This window comes from Nilaparvata lugens, chromosome 1, assembly GCF_014356525.2.
Source record: "Nilaparvata lugens isolate BPH chromosome 1, ASM1435652v1, whole genome shotgun sequence".
Lineage (NCBI taxonomy): Eukaryota > Metazoa > Arthropoda > Insecta > Hemiptera > Delphacidae > Nilaparvata > Nilaparvata lugens.
Genome location: NC_052504.1, coordinates 74,134,467 through 74,150,057, shown reverse-complemented (window position 1 = coordinate 74,150,057; position 15,591 = coordinate 74,134,467). Strand labels below are relative to the sequence as shown.

The 15,591-nt window shown below is 33.2% G+C and overlaps 1 protein-coding gene across 1 annotated transcript in view; it reads left to right on the top strand.

Moving 5' to 3' along the window:
- LOC111061157 (histone-lysine N-methyltransferase NSD2) overlaps window positions 1-13,718 on the top strand; it is a 33,633-nt gene extending 19,915 nt beyond the window's left edge. The window contains exons 15-21 of the mRNA XM_039439571.1: window positions 418-563; window positions 1,272-1,423; window positions 1,864-2,020; window positions 3,834-4,044; window positions 4,761-4,968; window positions 7,223-7,386; window positions 8,600-13,718. Of these exons, the coding sequence (XP_039295505.1) occupies window positions 418-563; window positions 1,272-1,423; window positions 1,864-2,020; window positions 3,834-4,044; window positions 4,761-4,968; window positions 7,223-7,386; window positions 8,600-10,324 (2,763 nt within the window). The 3' untranslated portion in view covers window positions 10,325-13,718. The remainder of the gene's footprint in view (window positions 1-417; window positions 564-1,271; window positions 1,424-1,863; window positions 2,021-3,833; window positions 4,045-4,760; window positions 4,969-7,222; window positions 7,387-8,599) is intronic.
- Window positions 13,719-15,591: the final 1,873 nt, after the last annotated feature.

The following is a 15,591-nucleotide window of genomic DNA, read 5'->3' as shown; positions in this document are numbered from 1 at the left end:
ACTACGCTCCGTTTCGGAAAGCCAATTTTCTGACTCCAGCTGTTTAAAGTCTTGAACTTGACTAAATCCCGAGCTCGGAAACCGGTTCCAAGTCTAGTAACTCACACATCGATTTTTGGACTTACGATTTGTGTTGCCCTCCATATGAATTCTATTAGATTAAACATAACTTGGCAAACCGATGATGTGTTCATGTGGTTGCCAAGTTTTCTTTAATCGAAAAAAATCGATGTGTGTGTAACTGGCCAATAACGTGAAAGTACTTGTTTTCAATAGACTATTTCCATTCGCTTTAGCCTGTATAAAAAACTTAGTACCACACCTTTCTAATGGTTGTACTCATTGCAAAGTTTAATGTAAATTTGAAGAAGATAGTGTTGATTGGTTGATAATGAGATGAGTGTATTTGTATTGCAGAAACCGCCTTCGTACATAAGAATCAAGACGAACAAGCCAGTGGGGCAGGTGCGAGCCATGGAGGCCAACATCTCCAGTCTGACGCCCTGCGAGTGTGACCCGAACAGTGCCAACCCATGCGGCCTCGACACTGACTGCTTGAATCGGTATGAAATAGCTCCAGTTATTAACTAGAACTACACTTGTTTTCCAGTTCTTAGGACTTGAGACTTCGTATGTTACAACCAATCAAGAATTCAATCAATAATACGTTTCAAATCTTCTTAATGATCAACTTGAAATTTTGCATCATAGATTCTTAATTAACTGAGGATAGGCCTATTTTCAATTCTTAAAGATCTCATTACGTCAAGTTTTCAGTTTGTCAAGTTTTTAAATAGACCCTTGCGGAGCACGGGTTACCTGCTAGTTTCTAATATGTAATTGATTTATTCATTCAGTTCACAAGCAATATCGTTTTGAAAATATTATTTCCATGAGCTCTGATTGAACTGTTGCCACTGAAAACGGCCCAACCAGTATGAAATGTCCATTTTGAACTTATGGAAATTATATTCTCACTGCACCGGTCACTTGTGTAGGAATCCAACTATACCTATCCTAGGAGTTCTACCTTGTCGACTACACAAATCTTTGTCGCTTCTTGTAGCGTCCCGACTGTAGAATTTACCTCTGATCATGTATTTTATTCCTGAACGTTTTTTGATAATGTATGAATATTTAATCTGGGAAAATGATTTGTTCCAACTGTTCATACTATATTCATGAATAGATCAATAAATAGTTTTTCTTTACTTATTCTTCAACATCTCTGGTAACAGTGTTCAGTTAATAAATTAACTATTTTTTTCCAGGATCTTGATGATCGAATGTAATCCGCTAATCTGTCCAGCCGGTGAAAGGTGCAAAAATCAGCAATTTGAAAAAAGAGAATATCCACCTCTGATGCCTTATCGAACTGATGGTCGAGGCTGGGGCCTCAAAACACTTGTCGATTTGAAAAAAGGTCAGTTTCTAACAAAAAGTCCATAAGTTTCGCTGTCCAAATTCTGAAATGTCAATCATTCCATATTATTTCGTGAAGCTTTACAATATTCAAATTCTATGTCTATTTCAAAATAGATCTAAATTTGTAGTTAGTAATAACAGCTCAGACTGTAGTATTGTACTTTTGGTCAATTTGAGTTTTATTGTATCAATGTTACCATGTTACTATTGCAATTGAACTAGACATTGAAGTTGAAACATATTATTTGTTGTCTCAAACGGATACGATATGAAGTTACTAAACCTTATTCTGCCATTGTATATCGTCTATCGTTTGTTGTAATTATTTTGAGAGGTGGAATGGACATTTTTTAAACCTAATTTTAGTTTGAAATTGTTTGTTATTCATTCTACTGTAAGTAGTGACATTATTTAATTATTCTGTTGCTGCTTTTACAGGTGAATTTGTAATAGAATATGTCGGCGAAATGATTAATGAACTGGAGTATCAACGACGGCTACAGAAAATGCATGAAGCTAATGAAAACAACTACTACTTCCTAACAATCGACAAAGATCGCATGCTGGATGCCGGACCAAAGGGCAACGTGGCGAGGTATCTTCAACATTCATTCGATTTTCAAAAGTATTTTAATCCCTGTATAACTCTGTTTTTATGTCGAGAAAGTTTATAGTTCAGTTCTTAATGCTCTATATATAGGCTATTTTCTTATAAAATAACTTATTGGTTTGAAATAAGAATTGGATAACGGAACGTTTTGAAAAACATGCGGTTTGTATAATTACATATATTCTCTATATGAAATCAAGAATTATCTATATAGAGTGTTCTGAAAAAAGTCCATAAGTCAGGGCGTGATTCCGCACATCAAAAGAAGAAGAAAAAATCTAATTAACATAGGTCCGAAAATGCTTAGTTAGCAAGATTTCGTCTGAATTTCAGTTCCCCTGCTGAAACGAAGCCCTACCGGTATTTGTTGGCTGTTAATTAAGATGTACTATTTAGCGTAATTTATCTCAAATGAACTGAGAAATTAAATAAAACCGTTTCCAGACCTGTAGCTACAGTAATTTTTGAGATATGTGACGAAATAATTACATACAAAACGCATGAAAAATAGACAAAATCTATGAAGCTCTCTTTTCATGCAATTTGTATGTAATTAAGGATTATTTTTTTAAAGGTTGCGTTTGTCTATTATAGACTTATTTTGCATCTTTCTCTTCAAAATAAAATTTTCTACAAGTTCTGTGAAAAAATATATTGTGTTTATTGTACATTTAACATAGTAAATCTGCTTCAAACCTTAAAGGAACTTGTTTTTCGGGACTAAGTTTCGCGTCACATATCTCGAAAATTACTGTAGCTACAGGTCTGGAAACGGTTTTATTCAATATTTCAGTTTATTTGACATAAAGTACGCTAAATAGTACATCTTAATTAACAGCCAACAAATACCCGTAGGGCTTCGTTTCAGCAGGGGAACTGAAATTCAGACGAAATCGTTCACCCTGTGAAAGTTGGTAACCAAGCATTTTCAGACCTATGTTAATTAGAACGTTTTTCTTCTTTTGATGTGAGGAACATCGCCCTGACTTATGGGCACCTTTTTCATAACATTCTGTATGAATTCTCATATATCAAATCAAGTATAAGGGCCAAGCCATACGAAGCGTTTTTTCAATTGTTTTCAGACGAGTCGCCTTGCCGTGGTTAGATCTACGGTATACTTACACTACCGCGACTGAAATCGTACGACTCCGGTCGCGGGTCGCGAGTTTTTCAGACCTTTCGACTTTGAGCTATTCAAAATTGTGTTAATAAAAGGCTTGTTTTAATGTATTTTTTTAAGACATGAAATGAGAAATTTTACTACTTTTTCAACAAATTTCTACGTGTTCTCGTTCATATTCACGCTATTTAACATCAAATCCCAACGTCACTTTTTGAACGTATAGTATATCAAGTCGCAAGTATCTTGGTCTCTTGGCGACTCGATATGCTGGTCGCCAAGAGACGTGAGATATGAGTATCCTATATGTATAATAAAGTGGTTATGTAAAGTAATATGGGCACGCAGGTGAATAAAGCAGCAGAAAATAACATAATAGTGACCTAAAATATTGATTATACGTACTGTCTCAAACGAGCTATTCGAAAAAAGTGAGGTTAGGATTTGAAGTGAAATAGCGGAATATAAATGAGGAAACGTTAAAATTTGTTGAAAAAGTAGTAAAGTCTCTCATTTCATATAATAAAAAAGTTTGATTAAAATAAGCCTTGAATTACACAATTTTAAATGAGTGAAGTCAATGGTCCAAAATACAGGTACTCGCGACTGGAGTCGTACGATTTGAGAAGCGGTAGTGTGAATTTGGGCCTGAATTTTCGTGATGTTGTGATTTAGGTTCATGAACCACTCGTGCCAGCCGAACTGTGAGACGCAGAAGTGGACGGTGAACGGGGACACGCGCGTGGGCCTGTTTGCGCTGCACGACATCAGCGCCGAGACTGAGCTGGTCTTCAACTACAACCTCGAGTCGATCGGCACCGAGAAGAAGCAGTGCATGTGCGGTGCGCCCAACTGCAGTGGATTCATTGGCGTCAAGGCTAGCAAGGTAAGCATTTCACCAGCACCTCAATCACCACTTTCATTCATCACTTGTCTTTCATTATGTTGATTAAAAACAATCACTAGTTCCCTTTTTCCCCTCTTGATAATTAGTTATCAGCCATTACTAGCCATTATCAATCTTGATAATGACATGATAGGCCGAAACTAGGCCTAGTCGTGTCTGAAAGAAAATGAAAAAATTTACTATTATAAATAATACAAATAATTTAGGCTAAATGAATTTTATGCTTATACTAAATTAATTTCATTTATCTTCATATCAAAGATACTTAATGATAACAAAAGATCTTTCTTTCATAATTTCAAAGTTGAGCTATCTGTTATATGAAGAAGCTGAAAGTTTTATGAAATATGCGTTATTGAAAAGCTCAATTGAATTTATAATAACAAATCAAAAGAAATTCATCTCAAAATAAAATATGATTATTAACAAATTTTTGTTTCTCCGTTGGGGATACTCCGTCTGGGAACACTTCAACAAATAATAAGTCCTCTTACACACAACCTGAAACAAAAAATTTAAAAAATGCTATTGGAATAAATGTAAATTTCTGCTCAAATTCTACAATGTTGAAATCCAATAAATGATAATCTGGTAACTAACTAAAAGTATTCATCCAACTATTTAAATAATGATTTACTGCTTTCAACAATTAATATATTCTGTTATTAATTTTTTTACTTTGAACATCATTCCAGAATGGTAATGGCATCAGTGCAGAAGATTCTGTCCTGGAGAAGCTTAAAAAACCTCGACGCCGGTCCAGATCATCGAAGCAGCCGGCAAAGCTGTCCGATGACTTCTGCTTCATCTGCCAGGAGGGTGGCGAACTGCTGCTGTGCGATGGAAAGCACTGCACCAAGGCCTACCACCTCAATTGCCTCAGTAGGAATAAGAAGCATCCAGGTAAATAGAGTTCCTTCCAATTTTTAATTGAAATCTGAACTCCATAGTTCGTCTCAAAAACTAGATAGCAATAGTAATTACTGAACAAAACAATGGAAACAGATTGTTTGGAGGGAAGATTTGGCGGCTGAGTGGATGCACTTACAATGTTACAGTTGAACAAGTTACTTGAATGTGAACGAAATCTCAAAGTTATTGGTTTATTAAAAACTAGCATCTAACCCGTGCTTTGTACTGGGGAAAATATGGTGTTGTAAAATGGAATCCTTTTGTGTCCAGGAAACACAAAAAATATAATAATTATTCATTATTTTGTTTGAAATCACGTGGATAATCTTTATAAGAGTTGAAAATTACCAGCAAGAAAAATAAAATGGTGTTAAGATGTCTCGAACCCGTAACCTTTGAAACATCAACCGAGATAGCTACCAACTAAGCTGTGGAGTCACTTGGAAAAAGCCCTGTTTGGTTGGGCTTCTATAGCTACGTAAACTTTTAATCACAAATTGAATACATTTCAATTTTTAAATTTGAATTAATCTATTAATAGAAATAAAAATAAGGCTATGTCCATCCTTGGTAAATTCAGAATCTTCAGGTAAATTTCAAGTCAATCAGTTCAGAAGTGATGATGGTCATTCATGTATTTCCTATCCTGTAGGCCGTAAGACGATTCTCTCCTTTATTATATTATAGATTATAGATAAAATCAACAGAACATGATGCATTTTCACTAATTGAGATTTTTGATAGATTTGAAAGTGTCAGAGATAAAAACAATCCTGAAGATATACCAGTCATAGAGCCTGTCATTGGAGAAAATAATCCCTGATAAAATTAAAATTGTTTATGTTTACAGTCGCAGTTTTTTTTAATTGTTTGAAAGTCTGAAAGTCTCAATGAAGTAACTTAGATGTAACATCAAATGCTCCAATTGATTGGATGTATTGAAGTGTGATAATACGAAGAGCCTGGATAACAGAGAATAAAGTTAGCTCATACTTGAATCAATGTTTTGAAGAACACTTCGGCATTAATGATTACACCTTAACTTCTCAAATGTATTAACAATTTGAAGTACTGATAAGCGATCCTTATAAACTAGACTTCTTTAAATTGGATAATAATCACGATGCATTAGTAACTTGGATATTCAGTTGTGTAAATTTATCATTAGAATTGTTAGTTGAAATGACAAATTAAAATTGGGCGATATTTCATTCAAAGTGTAGATAAAAAATGTGTCATAATAATATCCAATATTTTCGTCTACAATTGCACAAAAGTTTTGGACGATAAACGAATGATATTCTCAAAGAAGTTGAAGAATATTTAGTGTCTATTTGTTTATTCTGTATATTTGTATGAAACTTTTGTCAAGTAAAATTTTATTTGAGTGATAACTAGAATGGACGATAAGAAAATAGATGACAATGAAAATGGAGGACAAGGAAAATTAATGATAATAACGCCTCAAGATTAAAACTTATTGAACTAAAAAGTTGTTAAATTGAAAATTATATGTTTCTCTACTTGGATGCTATGAGAATGTTTGAGACTTTATTTGTAAAAGTTAAGCAGCCAACTGCCTTCAGCAGCAGTTCTTCACTAGATAATTTTGAATTTTCAGTCCATTCATTGATTAGATGAACTACAAATGAAATTATCTCCTAGAAAATGTATATTCATAATTATGCGAATTTATGTTGGCATTGACAGCATATTCATAATTATGTAAATTTATGTTGGCTTTGACAGCCAAGGCTCAGCTCGAGAGCTCGTTCTTTCAAGTAAATTCTTGAAAAACTAAATTCAGTGTTAGGGCAAAAGCATTTTTTCAGGCGTTTTTTGCGCCAGCAGCGGACGAGTTGGCAGAGCAGGAAGCTCTCCGATTGGCCGTTTATCAGCTAATTCCCAACGCTGAATCCCAATCAGCTGATAATTGGAGAGTTTCCTGCCCTGCTGGTTCGTCCGCCACCAGTGCAAAAACGCCAGAAAAACGCTTCATGTGGCTTGGCCCTAACACTAAATTTAGTTTTCTAAGAATTTAATTGAAAGAACGAGCTCTCGAGCTGAGCCCTGACTGTCAATGTCAACATAAATTTACATAATTATGAATATTCATTTTCTATGAGAAAATCTCATTTGTAGTGATGTGTTTAATCTTCTTTCAACCCACCTTTCTTGTTTGTTCTTAGCTTTAATTATGTTAACATGAAAATTACTTTGGATTAATGCTTTTTTTGTCGAACAGCTGGCTATTGGCTATGTCCTTGGCATCAGTGCAATGTCTGCTGCAAAGGAAAGGTGTTCCGCTGCAACTTCTGCATCAACTCCTATTGTCCCACTCACGCTGAAGGCAACATTCGCCTCGAAGAGTCCATTGGATATGTCTGCACAAAGCATGGCTGTACTAAGGTTGGTGTTGCACTCTCTTAATACGAGTTTCAAATTTCAAGTACAGTTGAAATGATCATCTAGTACCCTTTTTTATTTAATATTTCATTAGTACATTACATGTTTCAACTCGTGTGAGCCATTATCAATTGCAAATACTGGGTTGGTTTTTTAATGCACTAATAATATATAAAAGGGCACTGGATGCTATTTTTATTTTATTTCAATAGTAGTGGAGCCCTATATAGAAAAAGTGAATATTCACATACAGGTTGGGTGAAAAGTTCGAGAACGGCTCAATATCTCATACACAAAGGTTTTTTAACGGTGGGAGTGATTGGGGATCCTACTCAAATTGAAAATACTACTTTACTATGACTTTAAGAATCTGGTCCGCCATCTTGGATCCGCTATATTGAATGCAACTTTTTTTTTTAATAGGAAGATGGTCATGCGATACATGATTTCGATACGAAATTTCAAGAGAAAAAGAATGGCAAAAACCGCATATCGATATCTCAAACTGTTCAGAATATATTCACATTATTAATCAATACTATTCAAAGCAGAAAGGAGAGAAAAAATTATGAGAACGGCTTAGTATCTCATAAAAGATTGTGATTCCAAGGTGGGTGTGATTGGGGATCCCTCTCAAATTGAAAATACTACTTCACTATGACTTCAAAAATCTGGCCCACCATCTTGAATCCGCCATATTGAATGCAACTTTATTTTTTTAATAGGAAGGTGGTCATGCGATGGATGATTTCGATACGAAATTTCAAGAAAAATGAATGGCGAGAACCGCATATTGATATCTCAAAACGTTCAGAAGATATTCACATTATTAATCAATATCATGCATATCAGAAATGAAATACATACGTGGTATTGAATTATAATGTGAATATCTTCTGAACGGTTTGAGATATCGATATGCGGTTCTCGCCATTCATTTTTTCTTGAAATTTCGTATCGCAATCATCCATCGCATGACCACCTTCCTATTTAAAAAAATAAAGTTGCATTCAATATGGCGGATCCAAGATTCTATTCCGATGTATTCCAATGTTGTATTCTGTGGTACTACGTATAATATACGTATATGAATATATATATATTCAACATTTGTAAGCAATTTGAAATAAGTACCTACGACCGTAGGCAAGGAAAGTATTGCTTTGAAAATTATTATGGTACCCAAATTTCATTTTTTTTGTTTGATTTGTTACAGAGTGATAAAAATAAAGCTGATGATAGGTTAAAGTTGATGATTAGCGCCGAAGTGAAGCCGAAGCCTGAAAAAAGCAGCCCATTGTCCGATGTGAAGGTGCCTGTTGTTGCTGATGCTCCATCAGTCGAGCCGCCATCATCTGATGTGAAGGTGCCTGATGTTTCTGATGCTCCACCGGTGGAGCCGCCATCATCTGATGTGAAGGTGCCTGATGGTGCTGATGCTCCATCAGTTGAGCCGCCATCATCTGATGTGAAGATGCCTGATGTTGCTGATGCTCCAGTCGAGCTGCCATCATCTGATGTGAAGATGCCTGACGTTGCTGATGCTTCACCGGTTGAGCTGCCATCATCTGATGAGAAGGTGCCTGATGTAGCTGATGCTCCATCAAACGAGCCGCCATCATCCAAATCATCGGCCAGTTCTGAGGAGAAGCAGAACAACAACGTTGAGTCAGTGAAATCAGTTTGGAGCAGTCCGCGAACTCGCCGAGCTAGGAGCAATTCCGATGTGAACCAAGCTGCAGCATCAGCAAACATAACTGAATGTAGTGTGAAACTGCTAAGATATATCAGACGTCCGGCGTCTGTCGATTCATTGAAGGAAACTGAAGTGCCTCTCAAAGAAACTCTACTCAGGACCGCTGTGTTGAAAAGGAGGAGAAGCCTGAAAACCACCTCACAAGAGGAGGAGCAGGTGAAAAGAGCCGTTGTTGATTCAGAGTCTTGTGAAACCAGTAAAGAGAATACAGAACCAAAAGTGATGGATAATCATGGAAATGGAGAAACACTCAACGAATTTGATGTTAGCGATTCAAACAATATGAACGGCGTTGGAAATGCACAAGTGAACGGCCATGTGGAGAACGAAGAGAACGATTTGAGTGGGAGTATTCCGGCCAATAGGGAACAGAAAAATGAAGAAAGTGAAGAAGTCACCGAAAGTACGACTAGTGAAGTCAACGAAATTGAAAAAGTTACCTCTAATCAGGATGAAGATGTAGTCGCAAAAGATGTCGTGGAAGGGAAAAATGTTGTTTCTGAAATTAACGGTGACAAAAATGGTATGGATTTATTGGATAATGATGGAAATAACGAAGAATCCAAATCGAATTCACAAGAAAAGCATTTGCCAGTAGATGAATCTAAATTCGAGGATAGCAAAATGGAATGTGAAAGTGTATCATCAGCAGAAAAAAAGATTGACAACGATAAGACTGATGCCACCGAGAAGTCTGAAGTCATGTCCAACAGCTTCGGCTGTGATTTAGACATGGAAGTTACTCATGAAACTGCCGATGATGATGATGATGATGATGTGTGCAGTGGAGGAGAGCAACAAGTACCAACAAATGAAAGTTGTAATGAAAAATCGACCAAAGACGAAAGTTGCAGCGAAGAGGCGAAAAATGACGGAGCTAATGAAGAATCTCTTCACAAACAAACTGAAGAAAACCCGGAACAAGTGAAAGTGAATGGTGTTGCACATGAATGTACTGATGAGAGAATGGAAGTCAATGAAGATGATAAAACTAATTATATGAATTCTAGTGATAACGAAACTAGTGGAAAAACAGTTGACAATTCCAAAATTAGTTTAGAAACAGTAGCGGAAACTAATGGTGATGCTGAAATGTCGGAAAGCAAAGATGAGTGTGTTTTGAAAAAAAGTGCTGACTCTAAGAAACTTATTTTAACTGAAGACCAGGACTCATTAGTAGCCTGAAACTTAATTTTGTGAATTAGGTTTTACAAAAACAATATTGTAAATTTTTTGTATGTGCATTTCTTTTAAAATTTTCCAATATATAGGTAGGCTTTTCAATACTCGTTCAATATGGAGCTTACACTCCTTGAAGTTAAGCTTCTTTCTTGTTTGTTTTAAAGTTGAATGAAAAGCAATATCAATGCTGGTAATTTAATTATTCAATTAAGTTTATTTAATAGTGTAAATTAGAAATGTAGCTTTTTTATAGTACAGTATAAAATTCTTCTTGATCGCTCATACTTAACTCTTTTACCAGTACATCACTTATTGGTTTAAAAATTTATGTTTACTGCATTATACATGTTCTATAATTAATTTATCTTATTAATTCTATGCAATCCTCATTATATTTATTTGGAGATAATTGAACCAGTAACCTTTGTTAACATGAGAAAGGGCTAGGTTTAAGTAATCAGTTTCAAACTATATGATGATTACATTGATTTATTAAATAATGTAAATTAAAAGAGTAGCCCGAAATAATGTAATGGATTTATAAATAGGACACTGGGAAGAAAATTATTCCGTTTACATTATAAAATAGGAAAATAATATATTTGTTATTATTGTGAGCCACTGTCCGTGTAGTTAATTCATTATGAATTAGACAGATGTAAAATTTCTCTACAGAAACAAGAAAAATAACATCGTAATATTGCAATCAAGGGTTTGAGCTGGAATTGTAATGTCTCATAATGTGATTTCAAAACTATTAGTCTACCCAGAAATTAACAAAAAAAGAAGAAAACAAATCATTTATGTTGAAAAAAATATTCGTTGATTTATGATAAAAGTGAAGAAATTTATTGAAACCTAATAAATTATAACTATTGATAACTCTATTCCAAATGAAACAGTTACCCAACACTCAACTGGACAGTTATTCAAATATTTTCATTTCATAAATAATTTTACTATAGAAGACCATTATTATTCGATTTCTAATTATTGTAAATTTCGTATTCGAAAGAGCATTCAAAAAATGTTGAAAAGTAACATAAGCATGAACTATCAAAGATATAACGGCTACTCACCATTGTAGCTAAATTGTGTAATGATTTTTTTATTTTATTTTCAAAACAATTATTGTTGAAAATCCAATATTTTAAATAACCATGCCTCAGTATTACCAGTTCTATTGAACTTGTTTAATTCAACCTCAACCAAACCATGTGAATGTAATCACTCATCAGAAACGCAATTTTTTAAGTCTATTCGCTTAACTCTATTTTCATAGTTCTTACCATGGAACTGTTTAGGCATGATTATTATCCTTTCAATTATTTAGCTGGCTATGTAAAAATTTAAATTCTTGATTGATGAAAATTCATGTAATCTAATCGACGAATGCTTCAAAAGCTGAATGCCCTCCATTGATGCTATTGAATGGTTTTCTAATTTAATTTATTCACTCAAAGATTGTATTTTAACACTTTTGACTATTCGTAGTTTATTGTTGTATAGTTTATAAATGGTAACGGGTTAACATCCAAAAATACAAAAAATCGTGAACCAATTAATGTTAGCTGATTGTAAAACCGAAGGCGCATGCCTTCAATTGTAACTTTCCAATAGAAAATCATACCTCAATAATTGTGACGTTGTTGGCAAGCAATAACCATGGGTGCCTTTTTATCTTGATGATTTGATAATATGTTCAAACAATAGGACTTCAATAATTCAAACAAATTCTACGTGTCTACTTGTCAAGGGGTTTGTGGTTAAGAAAAGGGCTCTGACGAAGATTTGTAGATATTTTTTGAAGGTTTTAAAATATGTTTACACTATGTCGAATTATAGAGAAAATATATCACTGTATTTTTTGAAAAAAAAATAACTTGATTATCTAGTAATTTCACTTTTTGCTTTTGTCTGGATATTTGTTAAAAAAATGTTTTAGAAATTGCACATGTTTTTCACAAATTTAAGTATTTTTATGTACTAGGGAAAGTCAATGTTCTGTTTTCAAGCTTCGGTTGTTATTGTTTCAAAATAAGCTCTGATTGGTTATGACCTACAATATTTGATTTTCTTATAAAATTACATAAATCTTCAATGGATCCTTACAGAAATGAATGTATCAAGTAATTGAACACCAGGGTTCTCTGTCTGCGTAGTTTTTTTAGCTGTAATTCTACGGTTATATACAGAAATATTTTCTAGTCATTACCAGGCATCCTCTCTATTAAAAATAATATCATTGACTAACTTTATTGCAATACAATCATTTAGTAAAATTATACTGCTAAATGAATGTAATTCATCTACTAACCTTTAAAGTTGTGATATATTTTTTAAATACTTTCTTTACAGCACCTTTTCTTACCAGTAAGTTGAATAGGGTATTGTTTTTATTTGGAAAGAGTCATTCATTTCATCCAAACACGTCTATAAAATTAAAATATTTTATTATTATTTGTTGAGTTAGCTTATCCAAAAGCATTGAATACCGAAAAAATAAATAACTTTGCATTTTGGACATTGGATTAGGATTAAGCATAAATACTATTTTTAGGTACCGTTCCGTTTTTGAAAATATATTTGCCTGTCAAATTATTTTACTACTTCGTCTGAAATCCATTGATATTATTTGTAGCTATTGAAGCTTGAAAAAATACAGTGGGATTAAGCAATTAATTAACTTTACTGAATTGAAAATTGACCATGAAATTAATTAATAGTTTTAGGAATTGATATTATAAGTTATTGACCACTTAGTGGCTTGAATTATTTTTAGTGGTTTTATTATATGCACATTATTTTATGTTTCTAGTAATCACTCCTGTATATTAATTGATTGAATAAAGTGTGGTGTGTTTTCAAGTGAACAAACATTTTATAGTGTCAAGCATTGTTCTAATGAATGATTACCAAAGACTATTAACAGACTAGAAAGACTTGAAATAATGAAATTCAACTGTGGGATTGTGAGTGAAAAATACTTGGAGTTTGAATTAACTGCCTTTCAAACAACAACTATTTTTGATAGTTTTAGTTATTAAGTGTTGTGGCAATCTATTGTAAATTTTATTTTTATCGGATTATTCTGTATCAATTCTAATTTCTCGAGTATGTACATTATACTTTGATAAAATTTTGATCAATTTTTGACCAAGTATAATAATTATATTGTGCAATGTACAATATAATTTTATGCTCACAACTACGACGATGTTATCAAAATCCTACATTCTTATCACTTGCTGGTATACTAGAAAATGTTTTCCCTATTTTTAGTAGAAAAATAAGTTACAGTATGAAAATATTTTAGCCTTATTTCGTTTTAGTTATTTCCACCTTTTTATTAATATATTTGTCAAATATTTTAATTGATTATAAATTATTAAGAAATTTTGGAGTTCATTTTCATCCTGGTTCTTTGCCTACAAACTTTTAAAAACATTTCAGTACAGTACGATACATACTTTACTGTAAGTTGAATGCAGATTGTAAAATCTTGCTATATGAATAAGATCATCATTATTTGATGATGATGATGATAAGGTGTAGCCTAGTAGTTATTTGAATGGTACAAGAGAAGATTTATAGTAGAAAAGAATAACTATTTTAATAAGTTTATTGTTGGATCCATAGTATATTACATAACGCATTTTCTATGAAACATTGTTTTATTTCACAAAATAATATAAACGAATTTATTAATAAAACATTGAAAGCAAATAATTGTTGAATAGATTTTCCAAGCAAGCTCGAACTATTTTGGCTTACAAACCTATTTGGTTTGACTTTGACAAAAAATACTGTGGTGGTATTAATCAAACTTTGCTTTTGATCCCCTCTCTTCATTTCCTTTTCGTGATTATACTTTGATTAGGTACTAAGTCTCTATGAGTGCGAAATACCGTTTATTAATATGTACTAACATTACGATAAGCGGTAATATTAGTATTATAGATTAAGGATGACCAGTATATTTCCTCCATGTTATTAGGCTATACTGATTTGTCTGGCGTTACTACAGTATTCTAGTATCATATCGATTAATTCAAATAATTAGTATTCCTGCAGAGCAGTATATCGACTTAGCAAATAAAATTGACTTCATGATGTATTTGGTAACCATGTGAAGATGATATATTCTCTGCTAGAGTTTCTAAAATTTGGACACTTCAGAGATAATTTGGACATTATCAGATACGTGATGATGCATTTTATCATGATTAAAGTTATGATCCCTTATCATCTTAACATGGTTACCAAATACATCTATTTTATTTACTAAGTAAGTCGATTTAAATACTTGGAAATCAACATAATACTCTACTTGCTTCTCAAGATTTGATTGTCCCTTTAAATTTTAATTAATTCTAAACAATTTGATGCAATTTCTAGGTTTATTAAATTACGAATAGCGTCCGAAGCTGTAGGCCTATCTCAAACTAGGAGATGCCTATCTCAAACTGTTTTGACTTGCCATGTTTAATTCATTTAGTCACTGATTCACTTGTATAGCAGATTCTTATAAATAGAAGGTCATTTAAAATATTTGAGTTACAACCCCTCATTTCCTTGAAAACTAAAACTTCAATCAGTCACCATTTTGGATTCAAGTATCATATAGCATTTTAATTGATGTAATCTATCTTGTTTTAAAAATACATTTAAAATGATGTACCACACAATGGAGATGGACACCAAAAGAGATGGACTACACAACTCTGATAGCTAAGAATGATTAACTGTATAATAATTAAATATTCAAGTACTAATGTTTGATTATGAGTTGATTTCGACTGATTTAAGAGTTGTAAATGAATGAAGAAAGTTTGTATAAATAACAGAGAGCAACACTCACTATTTCCTCTGACATCAGTACTCAGCCTTTTTGGAAACTATTTATTAAGGTGCAGATCAGGATGGATAGAAATTGGAAAACGGGTTGCTGTAATTTCCTAGGCTTTTGCAATATTTTACTAGGCATTTAAAATATTCGTTTTACAATCCGTAAGTCACCCCCTTATGAGTGGTTGAATTTCAGTTGTACGTCAAAAGGTAGAGTATTTGACCAATAACTCATCCTGAAAGTTACATTATTATATCTACAACAGTAGATATTATTGAAGGGTTTCCATACATATGACTCACTCTGTATATGAAGTGCTTGTAGGCTACCTAAATATTTGAAAGCGTAATATAGTTGTGATTCTTTATCATTTTTCAATCTGATAATTTTTAGTCGAAATCTGTGAGCAATTTCACCCTGT